We start from the raw sequence: 18,348 nt of genomic DNA, 5'->3' as shown, positions 1-18,348 counted from the left end.
GTCTTGGTCCGGCGTCTTCTGGATGAAGTAGGAGGTCTTCCTCACCATGCACTTTTCACCCTTGGCACAGTTTCCCCAGCTGGCAACCTCAAGTCTTACAGAGACTAGCTGAAACAGGTTCTTGTCAGACATTCATCTTCTTGAAGGAAAAGGGTCCCTGATTTTAAACAATGTGTTTTGGCTATCTATTCTATTTTGAGTTACAGTTTAACTGGCAAGAACAAGAACATACCTGTTCCCTATTCTAAGACAATGCGTAGTTTGAAGAAAACTCTTAACTCTTTCCTTAGTCCGTTACTATTCCTCGCATCACTGAGATGATGGTTGGACTTGATCTGAAAGGGCTTTTCCATCCTAGTTGATTCTATGATTTTATAAGGAAGGCATGCAACAAGAGAACCCCGTATCTTGTTTCAAACCAGTGCGGGCTTTCCTCCAGCTGATAAGGCCTGGGAAACAGGTAAACAACTGTGCAAGTAAACAGCTAGAGGAGCCTCTCAGGGTCATAAATTATCCCAAGCAAGAATATACAGTTAATTGGCAGGACTCAGCACGCATTCCAATGTCCTTAACTAACGGATTTCCATAAAAGGGTAAAGCGAGTGGGGGTATTTTAGATCCAAAACCCCGCCGGACACGGTACGAGCGCCCCCCCAGCGGCGCGGCAGAGAGGGGAATAACCGGAGCCCCCACCCTTCCCTGCCTGCCGCCCGTCCGCCCGCCCGCCCCGCCCCGCCCCCGCCCCCGCCCCCTCCCCTCAACCAGCCCGCAGATTGGCCAAACCGTCGGGCGCTGTACTGCCTTCCGCGTGCCATGATGACGTCGCGGATCAGCGACGTTTTATAGGGAGCGGCGGGGGCGCGGAAGGTTCCGGCAGCCGGAGCGGTGCTTGTGGCGCGTTCGGTGGTAGCGGAGCTGCGCGGCCCGAGTGTCTCGCGATGACCCGTGAGTGCCGCAGCCCTAAAGGCGGCTGCTCTGGGCCCCGCCGGGGAGTGGGGCGGAGCAGGCGGTGGGCCTTTGCGGAGAAGCGCGGCCTGGGCACCGCGCCGGGGAAGCCCTGCGTTTGGTCCGGGGTCGTGAGGTTGACCGCAGTGTGATGTCGGGCCTTGTGGCTGTAGCCTTACCCCGGCGAGTGCATGGCCGCTGGGGCTGAAACTGACCACATCTTGCTGCCGGCCCAGGCTTGGAGCAAGCGCCTCCTCGCCCCGGACCCTGTCGTGGCTGTGTTGGGGAGTGGGGAGGAGGAATAGCGATATGCTAGAACAAGAGCAACATGCAGTTTCAGTCCTGGCTACTGTCCAGTCTGCAAAAAAAAGAGCTATTGTGTGACTGCCGAGTATTTAATACTGTGTTGCTTAAATGGTGGTAGTTAAGGTTGTTACTGAAAAGGCAGCAGTACTTGCTAATCATCACCTTATTCAAAAGTAACGTTGGTATATCTACTTTAAAATGGCGGAGAACTGTGAACCAGACATAGAATGTTCTGGTTCCCCTAACTGGCGGGGTGGCTGGTTTGGCTTGTGTGTTACTGTACTAGGCAATACAGAAACTGCCTGTGTTTAACTGAGGGGGTGCTTTTACTTTCACACTTAAAAATGCCACTGTAGTGCTAGAAGAGCAAATAAAGACCTGGGTCAGAAAACAGTTTGCGTGCAGATCAAACCGTGAATGTGAGAAAGAGTCAGGTTTACATCTGCTGATATTCCCCCCCCCCCCCCCCCCCCCCCATTCTGAATGGTAGTAAAAATACACATGGCCGAAGGCTAAAACGAGGCACAGCATCCCACACCCAAGCATAGCAGGATGATAACATCTAACTTTTGAGGACCTACTTTAATACAGCATCTGCAATACTAGAGGTGTAGAAGTTGTGGTGTGCTGCCGTACAGTCTAGCCTTAGCTTTAGTATGTATTTCTGGAGTTTAGCGCTTTGTTGTCAGTCAGACCGGGATTAGACCCTGTGTTTTCAAATGGACGTTTAGTAAAATAGATTAAGTGCTAATTATTGTGCTTCTCAGTTCATAAATTCGTGGAACTTGTGTACTGCCAAATTTCAGAGTACCTGAAAATGAATAAATTCATGAAGATGGTGGTGACTAGATGAATTAGAGAGGGTTTATGTCACTAGTCTTCTATTAATTGTTCCTTTATCAAACAGTTCTGTTTATTTTTGCTTTCTGTTTTGGGGACACGGTGGCAGGCACTCTTCTGCTTTAACATATGATTAGTCATTTGCTGCTCAGAAAAAAATTCTAGTCATGACGACCTCTGTAGCCAGTTCTTGCTATTCTCTTTCACTTCCTTACAGTAGAGATGATCACTGCTTGATGATCACTGCTTGTTCCAGTGCTGTTCAGAGGTCTTATCCTTGTCTTCGAGAACAGCTGAATCTTGGAGGAGCACGGGCAGGTTGAGCTAAGGTGTATGTCTTGCAGAGGCAGGCATGGATGGGGATGCTCAAGCATAGGTACAATCAGAAAGGGTGTACTGACCTTTACATGGCAGATCATGCTTGAATTTCACATTACAGGAAGTTGAATTGTGTTCTGCAAGGACTGGACCAAAATTCGTGGAAGATTCAGGTTGATGTTACAGAATGTAGAAAATGGCACCATCTTCCTTGGAGCTAGGGATACTCATTCAGCATCCCAGGTGGAGTACTGGGTCCAAACAGTTCTTGGCAATGTTTACCTGGAAGCAGGGGTTATACAAGTGATCTTTTCAAATAGGTGTTTGGTTTTGGATGCCTTGCATGCGTACTGTATTGATCTACTTTTCCACCTCCTCTGTTTTGCAAGTGGCAGCCAAGCTTTTCAGTGATGCCGTTCAGTTTGATTCTGAAGTTTATAGTCTTACCATGTTGTCCTGGGTTCAACTGTAACAGTTATTTTTCTCTTTCCTAGTAACTGGTGCAGTGCTGTGCTTCAGCTTCAGTCTGAGAACAGTGCTGGTAAGACACTAATGTTTTAGTTGTTGCTGAGCAGCACTTAGCGTGATCAAGGGCTTTTCAGCCGCGTGCTCTGCCAGTGAGGAGGGGCACAAGAAGCCAGGAGGGAGCAGAGACAGGACACCTTTGGCTAATTTGGGTCAGGGGTATTCCATAACACAGCGCGTCATGCCCAGTATATGAACTGGGGGGAGTTACTTGGAAAGACAGGTCACTGCTTGGGTCAGGCTGAGTATCAGTCAATGGGCGGTGAGCAGTTGTATTGTGCAGCACTGCTGGTTATTGGTGGTTTTTTTTGTCCTTCCCCTTTTAAGGTTTATATTCTCTTCCCTTACTTCCCTTATTAGTAATAGTAGTTTTGTATTATACCGTAGTTTCTGGACTGTTCTTACCTTCACCCATGGAGTTTACATTCTTTCAATTCTCCTTTCCATACCACCTGGAGGGAGAGGAGGGAATGAGGAGATGGGTGAGTGGCTGTGTGTTGCTGAGTTACTAGCTAGGCTTAAACCATGATGTGTATGGGGTAACTTAAGACATGAGGCATGGTGCTTGCTTGGAAAGGAAGGAGGCATATGAGGATAACTGCTATGTGAATTCTGGCTATAGCAGTGTGGTTTTACTGTCTGCCCCCATTTCTTCATGGTATAAGAAGATACTTAATTTCTTTGAGCACCAGCAAAGAACTGTTCCATTGCTGCTAACTTGTTTATAGACATTCCTGCTTCCTGAACACCACGAAGCTGAAGAACCATTTATAGCCTGGAATGTATCATCTGCTCATGAGTCACTAAGTTCTAATCAACTCAATTGCTGCCGGAGATAGTGAGGTGATTTACTTTATGAACAAATAGTGGTCCTTCTACCTGGAATGTGGGGACAGGATCTCACTCAGTGGTAGTGAGAAAGAGAACTCCTATTCCATCCTAGCTTTTTCAAAAGATAGTACTTGATGTCCTGTCACAGGTGAGGATTATCTTCCAAGGCAGGAGCAGCCTTTGGTCATCAGCAGTCATAATATGCTGTTTCCATTTGGGCTTCTGGTACCTCTTGCCACACAGTACACGTACAGGTGTGAAGAACGCACAAAACATCTCCTCTTGCGGGGTTGGTCTTCCCTACATGTTGACACAATAGGTACCTTTATTGGCTCACAAATAGGATGAATAAAAGTGGTGAATTGTATGAACAGGTTGCTGTTTAAAATTGACCTTGTCCTAAACTGTTTCTATATACTTGAAATTACAGGCACATAAAGATTGCAGAGATCTCTGAGATTCAAAGATGGCATACATAGTCTTAAGACTGGAGAGAAAAAGAGGAACAGCCCAGATTATGGAGAGGTGGAACTTTCATTTTTGAGCATAGGAAAATGTGATCATGTTTGTAGAACAGCAAAAGTTACTGTTGTCATTTTGCCCAGGTTATTGATGGGATGGTCTGGTTTCAGTCTTTTATGAGAAATTGCATTGCGATACTGGGAAGAATGTTGAAATGGATCTTGGTGATCTCTTGCACATAACCTGTAGATACGTAAACATAAACTAACAAGCTTTTATCTTCCAGTTGTGCACTGGAAGGGGGAGACTGGTGGAAGATACTGCCAGCTACAGAAGATACTGCCATACTAGCTCTGCAGATAGAGCCACGCTTTACCACTTTTATAATAGACTTCTTCACAGGCAAACTGTGGCGTATGAGGCACAGACTCCAGTTGTGGGGAAACTGAAGACGTTTATTGAGTGAGCTTAAGGCTTTTATAGTACTGTGCCTAGCAGTTAGTATCAGTTAGCTCCTTCCCTACTTTTCCATCACGAAACACCGTGCACTTTTCCAGCCAGTACCTTACTGATCACGTGCCTTTCAGCCAATCATATTACTGTCCACTCAGCAAGTCATATTACTGTCCACGTGTCTTTGCTTAAGCAACTATTTTTAAGCAGATATATAAACATGTTTCTGTGCTACCACTTGTTGCTACATTATTACTTTCTGTTCTCTTTGAATACACATTCTTTGTCCCCTTGGCCCACATTTCCCCCTTTTTTGTTTGCTAAGCTTTGCAAAGTGAGCACAGTATGTTTTTGTGCAAGCATCACTTGATTTATGCTTTGGTCTATAAGTTGTGGAATACAAGAAAACAAACATGGCAAACAGATCATAATCATCAACAATGCTAGAAGCCCTGTTACGACAAAGCCAACTATGTGTCTAAGCCAAGAACCAAAATTTCCCAACCAAGAAAACAGTCCAAAAGGCTCCCATCCTTGGTTTTGTCGCAGTTCCCCAGGCAGTTCTGTCAAATCCTGGATGCTTTTGTGAGCTGACTTGAAGTGATCACTCAGATTCATGCAGCACATTCCATCAAAGTCTTCACACCCATGCGTATGTACTAAAGGCAGAAGATCAATCTCTGCCCAATTTTGAACAATCAAGGTGGCAAGCACTTTGGCTTCAGTTCTTAGCAAGTTGGTAACAAGCCTTCAGATGACATGGAGGAAAAGCAAAGCAATGTGGTGATGTCCAGGCTCCAAAAACAAGGTTTCACCAGTGTGTTGGGCAGATATACTGGGAGTCTTGGGAACCTGGAGATAGATACTGTTACTTCCAACGACACAGTCCTTTGCTTTCTTTATACCCTTCTCTGCTTCAGGAATCTTAAATCACACAAGAGCAGCTTCTTGACATTAGCCTTTGAGAATAGAAGATTCAAATATGATAGATATTTATTTCATTATTATTACTTATAGTAGTTACTTGTGCTAACTTTTGCCATTTTTGTTGGGTTTGTTTGTTTTTTTTTTGGGTTGGGGGTGTCTGTGCGGATGATGAAACCTGCTTTAGATGACTCTGGCTGAGCAGGGGATTTGGACTAGATCGTATCTCATTCTGATGACAGGCTATTTGGCCTGCACTTCCCTCCAGGATGTCCCTCTTATAACGGAGGAGGCCATCCCTCACGTCAAGGTCTTGGCATGGCATGTGACCCCACCGCTCAACACCTGCTGGGTTGCAGCCAACAGCAGTGCTAAAGGTTCTTCTTGGTGCCAAACACAGAGGACAACCCAGTCTTGCCCTTGACATATGGTAGGAGGCATTTGGCCAACTTCAGTCCTTGCACCTCATTGTCAATGCAGAGTTTCACCTGCCTGACCCAGTAACAGGTTGTTAGTATGGTAAATCACGTACAGATTTACATTAGCAGTATAACTATTACAGGGTGCAGCAGCATGTTGAGGATGCTGGTGACAGTGGGGGACCAGCCAAAGAAAGAATTTCCCACCGGTATGATTCTCCCACCCTCTTAATTGGTTCCATTACCTGCTTTATAACACCACCATCATATTAGAATCTTTCTAGCTTCTGCCTTAGCATTTTCTATGAGCTGCTGTAAATTTGCATGCTCTAACATCTCTTTTACAAAGGACAAATCCATACAGTACAAGGTGTAGTTTCTTATTAGCAACTGGCTAGTAAATACAGGTGGTTTATTATAGCTACATTGCAAGCACACATTTTCATGTTGTTACTTTTCAGTTGCGCCCAAGTGATGTTTTTCAAGTCATTCCTTTTTCTCTTCCTTTGTCGCATTCTGCTCAGGGTCTTCAAGGTCAGCTCCTGCATCTGAGGCATCGGATACTTCAACTTGTCTATCCAGCTCATGGTATGGCTTGACATGACAAACTTTGCAGGCAGGGGCCACGGACCTGTAGGTAGGAAGACACAAGCATACCCCCTCCCCCAGGTTATCACTTCCACTGGCCCTTCCCATTTCTGCGAGCCCAAAGGATCACAATACCACATTTGCTTTTAAGCCATGAGGATTTATACCCATGGCAAATGAGGACTGAGCTGTTGACTGACAGTCAGGGCAAGACCTAACTATTTGCTTTGCTTGAGAAGAAGACAGGTTTAAATGTTTCTTTAAAGCAGAGGCATTCTGATGAAAAAGGGAATGTGAAGCAGCTGCAAAAGAGAACTGCACAGTATTAACAGTAAAGGAGTGTGCTATGTCATTACCCACAGTTAAAGGGACAGGCAGGTTGGAATATGAGCTAATATGACCAGTAAAAACAGAATAATTAATGTAGCAGCCAGTACAGAAGTTCTGCGAGCTTCTGCTCTGACATCGCAGCATGCCCCAACCAGTGCGACAACATCCCTGCTCCAACATCTCAGCATACCCCAGGCAACTTAACTATGTAAACTTTTCCTCTGACTGGGGCTAACACAGCCCTGCAATCCCCACCTACCCCCTCATATGCTAGCCAAAATAAAAGTGCATGAGCAGCCCCGTGACCATCAATCTGCCTTTGTATAGCATTGTCCAATTGGTCTGTAAAAGACACAGAGGGTTCCTGAGACCCCCCCTCCGTAAACACCTGCAAAAGAAGTCTCCCCCCCCACCTCGATCCAGGCACTTTCCTCCAGGCCTGACCAATCGCGTGGGTGGCCCACTGGAACACCAGAGGGTTTAGATCTGATATATGAAGCCAAACAGAAACCACAGTAACTGTCTTCAGTCACTATAAATTCCCTTATATAAGCAATCACTCCTCGGGCTGTTTCCCAGCCCAACCTCGCACGCACAAACACTCCCTAGGCTGCTCAAGACCCAGGTGCACTACCAGCAGTTCTTCTTTAATTATCCACATAGTGGGAACAGGATGGCTTGCAGTTTTGTTTATCTCCTCCTTTCCTAGTCTCCCCTTATTGTGAGCTGCTTTGTCCAAGCCCAGCCCCAATAAATGCCCTAATTGGCTTAGCTTTTCAGTCACTTGTTCAATGGGGTTTCCTTGTTCATTGTGTCACACGCTGGTCAAAGGCCAGGGTGCAGTTTTGCTTATATTCTCAGATTCAAGCGCCAGGGAACTTTATTTGCTCACTAACAAATGCTTAACCACAAATTTCAAAGAGAGAGAGAGGGAGAAAGAAGGAAGAGAGGGAAAGTAAGAGGAAAGAATAAAAGAGCTTCCAGCAACAGCTACCACCCCAGAGCTGCAGTGTCCCAACAGTCTGCTCTGTTTCCAAGTCCAGGGGGAAAAGCGTTTCTTCCAATGCAGTTTGTTGGCGCTCCTTTGTAGAGCTGAAACCTCATCCTCCACCCGGCAGCAGGACACATGCCTTCCTTGGGTTCTTCTCCCTCGTTGTTCCAAGGTGTTAGCTGGGTAACAGCAGGGGGTAAACATCCTGCATAAACATCTGCTGTGGCGGTGGTGTCAGCCATGTTGGTTCTCACCGATGCCATCTTCACCAATGCAGTCTCTTATATCTCCCAGTGGATCAACATTACTGTCTTAGGAAGTGTTATTCATGGTGGCATGAACGATAAAGGTAGAGAAAACAGGAAGGGAAAGAGCGTGTGATGCAATAGCTAGTAACATCTGATAACTAACAGTGTCTAATTGACTTTGGCTTAACAATTACATCTAAGTAACTATTGTTGTTGCTTTATTCTTGTTGCTTTCAGCAACATCCGAGGGTTCAGAAGGAGGAGAAGAACAAAGTTTACAGGGGCCTTTACAAAGTGAGCAATTCCAAGGCCAAGTGACCTGTATCAAAATAGCAGTTAAACAGCTAATAGACCGAAGGCTGTGCAATAGACTGGTAAAAGTTCTTTCAGGTATTTCATGATTTTCCACGATTTAAGTGGAATAAAGTTGAGCGATTGCAGACTTCGTGGTTCACGCAGCCTGCTGTCCTGGTCTGCCAGAGTTGGAATCAGGATACACAGCAGGAAAATTGATTTCCACGCCCCCTTAGCTTAAGGCGCATGTGCTGTTTGGTTTTGAAATCTTCTGTCCCAGATTTAGGAGGGTGAAAATGAGCCCTCCATCAGCTGAACCAGCCAGTTCTGGGGTTTCTCTCCTGGTCTCTGCTTGTATTTGTCCAGTAAGTTACTCATTTCCTCAGTACTGTAGTCTATCAGTTTGTGTGTTCTTACCTGTCCATTTGCCCTGGTAATCATCTCACCTTTAAGCACAGGAGCTGCATGTACTCCTTCCTTTTTCATGTCTGCCTCGGCTTTGGTATTTGATTCTGACTTGCTGGTACCCCAAATATCTCCATTCCATGTCTCCGGGTCCCAGTCGGGATCTGACACAAGGGCATGGACCCATGGCCTCACTGCCTTTGTATCCTTTTTATTGCTCTGTAACTTTCTTCTTCTTTTTGTTTTCCCTAAGTCTCTCACCCTACTCTGCAGCAGCTATAAATGCCTGCCTCTGCAACAGCGCTTCTGCTTTAACCCTTTCTAGCTCGGAATGTAAATCTGCTACTTGTTGCTTCAACTCTGTGTTCTTATCTACCATGCCTTTGTAGGCAGGCAGCAAGCAGCCTGTCATACATCCGGTATGATTCAGTTGCTCCCTCGAGCGGTTATGGAGGGTTTCTACAAACTCAGCCCAATACTTTAACACTCCCGTGAGGTCCTTAGCTCTCTACAGTTCAGGTCCTACATTAGTGCAAGTCTCTATTTTATCCCACAACATGCTCCACAATTCCTGTGTCCACCCCGGGCACTCCACAGGAGGAGCTTCGGCCCAAGGCTCTCTCCTACGAAATATAGCAATAGTATATTACACAACAACCTTAAAGCGACCCTGACAGCACACACTGACCAAGCCCTGTTTTCACACACGCAGAACAGCGACTCTTGGTACAGCTACACACCCCACTCTAGTCATATTATCCAAAAATGTTTCTCACAGTCTCTCAGACCTGGAATCCCGTCTTCCATCACCAGTTATGTTCTGGGTTCATAGGATTCCCATGTACAAAGAGTGGATACCAAGCACAATGTAAACAAGCAAATGCTCTAGTCTGTTTATTGAGTTATTAGTGCAAAGCAAATTGTGTATGTTAACACGAAGCAGGTTACATACATGCCAACCCCTGGTTGAATGGGATACCGTGAAGCAGGAGATGGAACATGTTGCCTGGTCGGAGGGGTGGTAGGTAGTGTGTCGTCAGGGCATCCTCTGAATCAAGATGCGTGTCTGGCCTTCTCACCCGTACATCCCTGCACAGGTCCTTATACCCCCCCCTCGGGATGGAGTGGAAAATTACCAGTTGCAACATCAGCGCACACGTGGCCAGCATGTGAACAGAGGCTTACTGGTATAAGGCTCCCTTTTGCTAACAGTGGTGTTAACTCGCCTGTTTTCAGGGTTATGTTCCCACAGCCCATGTCAAACAGTACTTTTCTATTTTTGTGTGTTTCACTACGGACCATTCTCTCTTGTCACTGGCGTGTGCCACCCCATGGTCCGTGGTTGGAACACACAAAAATTTTACCATCCGTACTACAGATTCGCACAGGATATTGTCTGAGGGAACGGATTAGCGCTAAAAGACAAGGAACTCAACATAAAATACATAAAAAACCCTATATCTATTACCACTAATAATATAACAGCTTTTCACAGCCAGTTACACCCCCACATCCATCCCTGAAAGGGGTTCCACCTGGTGTTTTCTGGCTAGTGAGGGTCTCTAACTTCTGTATTTGTGCATGTACTGAACTGGAGTGGTCACTTAAATTCATGCAGCATAACCGGTCAAAGTCTTCTTTTGAGCGTCTTGACAGTTTATACGAAGTCTCTATACTGTGCTTCTTGTCCTGGGATAAGTTTCCTCCCATGGTTCCTGAGCGCTCACCTATCCAGTGATGGGCATGCATAATCCTTTCGTAATCCCGGGTTCAGTTGGGCTATGCCACCAGTCCGGACTTCGAGAGTCTCCTACTCCAGTCCCTGTTTGGGTGCCATTTGTGGCCTATGAGGCACGGACTCCAGTTATGGTGCAACTAAAGACGTTTATTGAGTGATCTTACAGGCTTATATAGCACTGTGCCTAGCAGTTAGCTCCTTCCCTACTTTTCCATCACGAAACAATGTTCCTTCTCCACCGGTGTGTGCTTTTCCAGCTAATGCCTTTACTGATCACATGCCTTTCGGCCAGTTGTATTACTGTCCACATGTCTTTGCTTAAGCAACTATTTTTATCAAATATATAAACATGTTTCTGTGCTACCACTTCTTGCTACGTTGTTATTTTCCGTTCTCCGGGAACACACATTCTTTGTCCCCTTGGCCCACAGCAAACTCTGTAAGTAAAGTGGTAGTACCTGTATAAGCTGTGTATTACCCTACAGGTGGGAACCAGCGTGAACTTGCCCGCCAAAAGAACCTGAAGAAGACTCAGGAGATCCATAAAGGGAAAAGGAAGGAGGATAGCTTGTCTGCTTCTCAGAGAAAACAGAGGTGAGATGTAGTAAAGTTGAAGGGAAAATGTGTCAGAAAAAATTCAGTCTTCACTGAAACAGCATTTAAGCACTTTATTTTGATTTGCAGTCCATTCACATGTCACAGTATGAATTTGGGTTTTAATGCATCTGTTGTTAAATACCTTTTTTTTTTGAAAGCTGTAAAGGTTTTCTTTCTTTTGAGCAGCTTTTTGCCTGGAATGAACAAGGAATGGTTGTGTTAATACTTTCTTGAAGATGTTTGATCTGGTTTGTCCTTTACTTCTAAAGCCAAAAGATATAAAACCAAAATAATTCTATAAGGTATACAAATAACTTATTACCTCATGGGGTACTGTACTGAAAGGAGAAAAAAAAAAAAGCAAACCAGGGGCATGTAGGCAGCATGCTCATGGCTGAGAATTTTCTCCCATTCTTAAAATGAGTGTTGCTAAAGGTGTTATTAAAAGCAAGATGGAGAAGGCCCTGCTTAGAAACACTGTGAGCCGGGATCTGAAATCCAACTTTCTTTCTTCACAGAGACTCTGAAATTATGCAGCAAAAACAAAAAGCGGCTAATGAAAGGAAATCTCTGCAGGCAGGAGCAAAATGAGCTGCTTGGAGGGAGTGCACCAATGAAGAGAAGGGCCTGGAAGATCATTCACAGAAGTGTCCAGCCATTAAATGATTAAAATCTCATCTTGCGAAGTTGCTCAGCTAGCATTAGTTTAGAGTATTTCTGGTTATTGTAGGCTTAGTTATCTGGAGTGCTCTTTGAAAAGTCACTACACTCTCTGCATGCATATAAATAGAAATACCAAGCAATAGTACTTCAGCTTTTGCTGTGTTGGTTTCACTTAGTGGTTCCAGTGACAATAAACTTGTGTATTTAGTTAGACCAGATTTTCTTGTCTTAATTCTTGAAGTACAGCTTCATTCAGAATGGAAAACACTTGTAAAAGGTGCTTAACTTTACAGAGGTCTGACTGTAAATCTCATCCTAAATTATTTTTGCAATAAAATGTTGCATGAAATACTGTCTGATCTGAAGTGGTCATGCTTGATTTCTAAGAAGCTACCAAGAACACAAAGAATTGATGGAATTGTGGAGAAATGCAATATAAGTACAAATAGAGGTATAAATAAAATTGGTAATATAAGAAATGCATATTATAAGCAATGTAATATGCAGTGGTAAGTCTGCACTATAGAAAATAGTGGTGTGTTGGAGACTTCATCAGTGTATGTAACTGAACCTACTGCTGATACTGGCTTCAGTGAAGCTGCAGCCTTGAAGTTAATGAGTTGCAAATTTATGGGTCTTGAAGTTGCCGTGTCACTAAGATGATTTAAAACTGCTGCTTAATGTAGCCTAAAGCACCAAACCTGGCATGAGAGCACACAGTGCTCACTTCACAGGCAGGCTGAGTTGTGTACTGACTGAGGTAAAGTGTGACCTCTCTGGGAACACAGGTGGATGCCTTAGCTTGTGCACGGCTCCCGCTGCAGTATGTTCTGAAGCAACGCGTGTGCCCTGGGTTTAGCTGTAACAATTTTACTCCTTCCTAGCAGTTGGTGCAGCCTGTGTTTTGGCTTCAGTCTGAGGACAATGCTCGTAACACCTTGGCGTTGTAGTTGAGCAGCTCTTACCCTGATCAAAGACTTTTCAGTATCAGTGCTCTGCCCATGAGGAGGGGCAGACACAAAAAAAATGGGAGAAAGTAAGATTGGACATCTGACCCAAACTAGCCAAAGGGCTATTCCATACCACAGCACATCATGCCCAGTATATAAACTGGGGGGAGTTACCCAGAAGGCCCAGATTGTTGCTCTGGTCTGGCTGAGTATCAGTTGGCAGATGGTGAACAGTTGTATTGCGCATCGCTTGTGTTTACTGTTTATTATTTTATTTTTTATTTTCCCTTTTTAGTTTTATATTCTCTCTCCTTATTACTTACCTTACTATCAGTAGCAGTAGTGGTTTTGTATTACAACTTAGCTACTGGACCGTTCTTATCTCAACCCGTGGGAGTTACATTCTTCCAGTTCCCCTTCCCATCCCACCGAGAGGAAACTAAGAGGGAGGAGAGCAAGCGGCTGAGCGGTGCTGACTTACTGGCTGGGTTTAAACCAGGACAAGGGGGCCTGGTCTGGCAGCTAGGGGGAGCTGCCGCCGCGCCGCTCCCGCCCTCGGCTGCGCGGGCCAAGCGCACGGCCCCGTCCAGCGCCGCGGGACGCAGTAGTGCTGAGGCGGCGCCGGAGCGCCGTGCGCTGGGCCGCTGAGGGCCCCGCCCGCCACCGGGGCGCGCACAGCTGACGGCCGGCGCTGCCTGCAGCGTGGCAGGTTGGCTGCGCGCCGGAAGTGACGAGTGTGAGCGTGGTTAGGGCCCGGCCATGGCGGAGCAGGTGCTGTTCAAGCGCGGCACCGGGCAGGTGGGCGTCGCGCGGGCGGGGGCTGGTCCGGACGGGGGGAGCGGGACTCGGAGCGCGTTAAAGCGGGTCTGTGGCCTCTGCAGAGCGACGATTCGGATGTATGGGATGATGCGGCTCTCATCAAGGCGTATGATAAAGCTGTGGTCTCTTTCAAGGTAAGGGAGGCGGCCAGAGCGCTGCGGGCCCAGGCTGGTGGGTGCTCGCTTATCGTGTTCCTCCTTTATGTTCCCGAAGAACGCCTTAAAGAACGGGGAGTGTTCGGAGCTTTCGGGCAAACAGGAGCACCGCCAGGGGATGAAGAGAAAAAACAATAAAAAGAACAAAAACAAAAGGAGGACCAACCTGCCTTCGAAACAGGTCATCTGCGAACGCTGGCGGTGCTTCTGCTATTGTGCTTTTCTGTGATGCTCATTAGTAGCTTCTGTGTAATCTTGAGAGTAATGATCCGTGGTAGGGTTGACAGCATTTGAAACTTACAGGTTACACTGAGCAATTTCGCTAATACAGAGGAAAAAAAAAACTGGGTGGGAGTCATCCTCCTGGTGGGTGGGGCTAAAAGCACTATAGGAAAAGGAATCTTTCTCTCTGGTCATTGGTGTAGGTATTTACTCGCCTCTCTTCTGTTGCAGTGGAAAGTTGGTGACAGCTGTAATGCTGTTTGGTCTGAGGATGGTAATGTGTACTTAGCAACTATTGCCTCCATCAATCACAAAAGAGGCACATGTGTTGTTACTTACACGGGATATGGAAACCAGGAGGAGAAGAGCCTGACTGATCTACTCCCTGCAGCCATCGATGAAATAGTAAATGGGATGGGGAGTTCTGGGGTGGTGAGGGACACTTTAGTTCTTCTAAAAAGAGAAGAGAAAGTGGGAGAAACAACTTTCTAAGTATTTCTGGTACCACTGTGGTGTTCGGAGTGAGAATCGATACCCGATTCCTTTGTGAAGGGACACAAGCTGATAAAGGGAATGAAAACAACCCCTTACTTCTTGAACTCAGAATGGAAGAAAGGGAGGGGACAAGAAGAAATTCATGAGTGAAAGATAAAGTGGTGAGCAGATAAGATTCTGAGGTAGTAAGATCTTTCCTGGGTAGGACTGGGAGGGCTATAGAGAGAGGGGGGTGAAATGGGGCTTCCCAAGCTTTTTTGCGCTAAAATTGCTTGCAGTAGTGCCAGCAATCCTCTTTAGTGCATCTCATAAGAATGTCTTTGTCTTCTAGAATGAGAGTGAGACTCCGTGTTCAACAGATGGAAGTGAAGGATCTCAGTCACCTGGAAACAAAAACAGCTTCATGAAAGGAAGATTCTTCCCTGAAAACCTGCGTTTTCCTGTACCACCAGGAGTTCCAGGCCTGGGAAGGGTAACCTCAGCCTTAATAATTCGTATACCACTGTTAAGCCCAGTATTATTACTATAAATTCTGAGACAACAGGATGAGATTCATTATTGTCTAGAAACCAAATAACAGCATTTTGAGAATGTATATACAGATATGCATGTGGTGCTGTTGGTATGTCACTTTGCAATAATCTACCTACTTTTGCAGTGCTACTGTCTAGTGAGAAGTCTTCTCCTTGGCTAACATCTGCTTTATGAGTGCCTTGTAACCTTAAGGAGGGATGTTGTTTCCTTGCCTGTGATAGTGCTGTTAAGATTGCATTGGCATTGAAGGCAGCAAAAGTGGTGTCCAGGTGTCATAGGAGCTCTCAGCTGCAGCTTATCTAGTGAATTATGAGGACTGTGGTATTAATACACTCTTCAGTTTTCCTGTTGTGTAGGAGCCTAAATGATAGTGCACTTGAACACAGCATTATATCTTCTAAATGTCACTGTTTGTGCAAAATCTTTTTTTTTTCTTTCACATCAATAGATTTGTAACTAAGCTCATTTTAAAGATATTCACAAGCATACTGGAATTCAGTCAGCATATGTCCCCAGCCACACAAGAGCACAGAAATTGACTGTTTGCCTGTGGGCAAACATCTTTTACATTTGCCAGTGCAGTCACTGACTTCTGTTTAGAAAACTTTCTTAAATGCTTGTATTGACCAGGATCGTGTTTCAGCAGTGTTTACTGCAGTAACATGTGTAATGTTCAGTTTTACTTTTCCAGTCATGGAGTGCTTCACAGAAGCAGCTAGTTTGTGTAGTCACTAGTTTCATTAAATTGCTGGGATGGGGTTGGATGTGTCTTTAGTTCAAGGTATGTTAATTGCTTCAAATAATTCTCTTATAAAATCGTAATGCCTGAAATCTCTTTTCAATCTGCAATATTTAATTCTTTCACTGTAGTCTGGATCAAAATTCAGGGCACCTCCATCGTTTTTGTCTTGCTGGCCCACACCCTTCCCAGCAGGACCACTGGTAAGTCACAGGAGAATGAGGAAGAAAGTGCCAGAGAATAAAAATGATTGTGTGCAGTCATCCTACAGGAATCCTGTTTCTCCCATGCTTTGAACTTACTCTTTTTTGCTTGCTTGTTTCCTTGAGAAAAGATGATCTTATTTAACTCCTTTTCAGCACATGCATTGAGTATATACTCATGTTTTTCAGTTTTATATTTTGATCTTTGATCTAGAACTGGTTGGTGTTTAATCTGGGATATGCCCTACTGAAACAAAGACATTTCCTTTTTTCATTTCTTAGTTGATTCCTCCTCCACCACCTATGAGGCTGGATTCTGAGGATGATGAAGCACTGGGGAGCATGCTGATAGCCTGGTATATGAGTGGTTATCACACTGGGTATTACCTGGTATGTGCCAGTTTTGTCTTGGAGTGTCTCTAATTTTGCTTTTGTGTTGCTGCTGCTGTTTTCAGCAATAAGTTAGACTGCTTTTTAGATCTCTTATTCTAACTTATGATAGCTGTATTTAAGGGTATTCTATATTGTATAAGTGTTCTTGTGCTTGAGTATGAGTCGCATGAGCCAGCATATATGCATAGGTGACGGTTTAGTTCTTTGATTCACTGGAGTGGTCCCATTAGGTACTTTTATAGCTATTCTGAAACAACCAGTTTTGTCTTTGCAGACAGGTGGAGAAAGTCTGAATATGTTTATTAATCAGTGGTCTTCTATGTATTTGTCAGTAGTAATACCACATTTTTGATCAGATTTGGCATCCAACCCAAACTATTCTGTGATTCTATTCTATGAATTTTGTGGAGTATTCATCAGTAATTGTTTCAGGTGACTGTGAAGGTGCAGCAGGAGCTGTGAGTGTAGTTGTGAAAAATCTGTGGCATGGAGTATTGATTTCTATTTCCTTTGTACACTTAAGAAGAAATTACCAAAGGAATTAAAACTCTTTGCATTGGGGAAGTTGGAAAGGGGAGATTGGGTGCTGTAGGTTATCTTCAAAGGACTAGGTTTGGAATTTGTTTTTTCAGATCACATGTAGTTGTGGATTGAAATTACACTGCAGAACCACTAATTACAAAGAAGACACGTAGTTTGGCTTTTGTCCTTTTAAAACCACCCATTCTGATTTCTCCAAAGAGTACAAAACTATTATTGATTTGTAAAGGGCTAAAAGAATATTGTAAAAAGAGGTGTTGTCCTGTGGCTAAAGCTTTTATTTCTACGTTAGTAAAACCAAGATTATTTTGCTAAATTGTACCCTGTAGGGTTTAAAACAAAGTCGAATGGCAGCAGCACTGGAGCGACAAACACATGCAAAATAACTGAATATCCATGATTGTTTTGAAAGAGTTGTATCATCCTTTTGGGCTAAATGAAGATACAGTGTGGCTTGACCAGTCTGAAACTACAGTTCATTTTGCAAGCTCTCAAGAAGTTCTGAATTCTGTGAAAAAACTGGGAGCCTTGGGACTTCCACCCACTTTTACATCTCTTCGAAGACCACTTCATCCAGTATTAATCCCTTCTTTGCTTATCAGCTGTGGAATAGCAGCCGTCTTGGCTAGAACAGAGGCAAGTATTTTATTTCTGTAATGAGAGTTTTAACTACAGCATGCCTTTACATCAGGATTAACAGCACGGCTTACTCCAGTTACCAAGAGTTAACCTTATTTGTTTATGGGCTACTTTGAAAATAAAAGGTTATGTGACATGCAGTCTTCTCATCTATGTGCACATGTTCAGAAGCAACTCCTTCCTCAAACAGTGGGATTGCAGGATGTGTAGCTGAACTTCTTTTCAGGTCAAGATCAACATTTCAGTTTGATATTGTGGAGTGATTCTGTTCTCACTACTTCAGTGCTTGAGCTTTTATTTGAAATCCTGTGTTTAGAATTCTACAGTATATTGTTCAGTTCCTTATAGAACAAAATTGTATTGTCTTGGGGATTTCTCTTTTCCAAAGCAATATCTGGTTTGCTGTTGAGTAATTCATTCAGCCAGGTACAAATCTTTTCTGCTGAGAGGTGTATCTTGCATATTCACAGCTAGTTAATGGTGAAGATCAGAATTTTTTTAAGAAATTAATCTTAACATTTTGTTAACACTGATCTGTATCTGATAACAAGTGAACTCGAGACTCATAATTGTGTAGACTGAAATTACCTATTTCTTAAAGACCTCTAGTCAAATGTATTTGGAGAGCACTGTAGCAATAAACTATTTTTTACTTTCCTGAAACAATTTTCTGTCTTTTTACCATAATAGATTTTACATCTTTTAACCCCATATGATTTCGTGTATCTGTTATTTTATCAGCTCTTGTATTCCCTGGACTTTTTATGTGAATGACAACACCA

The 18,348-nt window shown here is 44.3% G+C and overlaps 3 protein-coding genes across 5 annotated transcripts in view; all 3 read left to right on the top strand.

The window, feature by feature from the left end:
- The first annotated feature begins 821 nt into the window (after window positions 1–821).
- LOC133277127 (small EDRK-rich factor 1-like) lies at window positions 822–12,229 on the top strand. The gene is made up of 3 exons (XM_061468729.1): window positions 822–945; window positions 11,103–11,211; window positions 11,733–12,229. The coding sequence occupies exons 1-3, from the start codon at window positions 939–941 to the stop codon at window positions 11,803–11,805; spliced, it is 189 nt and encodes a 62-aa protein (XP_061324713.1). The 5' UTR covers window positions 822–938; the 3' UTR covers window positions 11,806–12,229.
- A 702-nt stretch (window positions 12,230–12,931) lies between these two features.
- Window positions 12,932–18,348, top strand: part of ARL14EPL (ADP ribosylation factor like GTPase 14 effector protein like) — a 216,578-nt gene continuing 211,161 nt past the window's right edge. For both annotated transcript variants that reach the window (XM_061468727.1, XM_061468726.1), the window contains exon 1: window positions 12,932–13,017. The gene's annotated coding sequence lies outside the window, so the exon portion shown is untranslated. The remainder of the gene's footprint in view (window positions 13,018–18,348) is intronic.
- Window positions 13,541–18,122, top strand: SMN1 (survival of motor neuron 1, telomeric). Of its 2 annotated transcripts, XM_061468718.1 has the most exons (8): window positions 13,541–13,625; window positions 13,709–13,780; window positions 13,860–13,982; window positions 14,255–14,428; window positions 14,850–14,990; window positions 15,923–15,994; window positions 16,277–16,384; window positions 17,257–18,122. In XM_061468718.1, exons 1-8 carry the CDS (start codon window positions 13,587–13,589, stop codon window positions 17,311–17,313), a joined length of 786 nt encoding a protein of 261 aa, XP_061324702.1. In that variant the 5' UTR covers window positions 13,541–13,586; the 3' UTR covers window positions 17,314–18,122. The 2 variants fall into 2 exon arrangements, with proteins under 2 accessions (XP_061324702.1, XP_061324703.1); XM_061468719.1 differs by lacking the exon at window positions 15,923–15,994.

The sequence above is a fragment of the Pezoporus flaviventris genome, unplaced genomic scaffold (assembly GCF_033815535.1).
Source record: "Pezoporus flaviventris isolate CSIRO_AGI_PZ_B2104156 unplaced genomic scaffold, CSIRO_AGI_Pfla_v1 ptg000050l, whole genome shotgun sequence".
NCBI classification, from domain to species: Eukaryota; Metazoa; Chordata; class Aves; order Psittaciformes; family Psittacidae; genus Pezoporus; species Pezoporus flaviventris.
This window is presented reverse-complemented; position numbering and strand designations above follow the sequence as displayed.

Bases quoted from the DNA above. Each gene is read 5' to 3' on its own strand.
- LOC133277127 (XM_061468729.1), top strand. The intron at 11,212-11,732 runs GTGAGATGTAGT...CTTTCTTCACAG, and splicing joins GCTTCTCAGAGAAAACAGAG to AGACTCTGAAATTATGCAGC.
- SMN1 (XM_061468718.1), top strand. From the start codon at position 13,587: ATGGCGGAGCAGGTGCTGTTCAAGCGCGGCACCGGGCAG. The intron at 15,995-16,276 runs GTAAGTCACAGG...TTCATTTCTTAG, and splicing joins CCTTCCCAGCAGGACCACTG to TTGATTCCTCCTCCACCACC. The intron at 16,385-17,256 runs GTATGTGCCAGT...TGTACCCTGTAG, and splicing joins ATCACACTGGGTATTACCTG to GGTTTAAAACAAAGTCGAAT.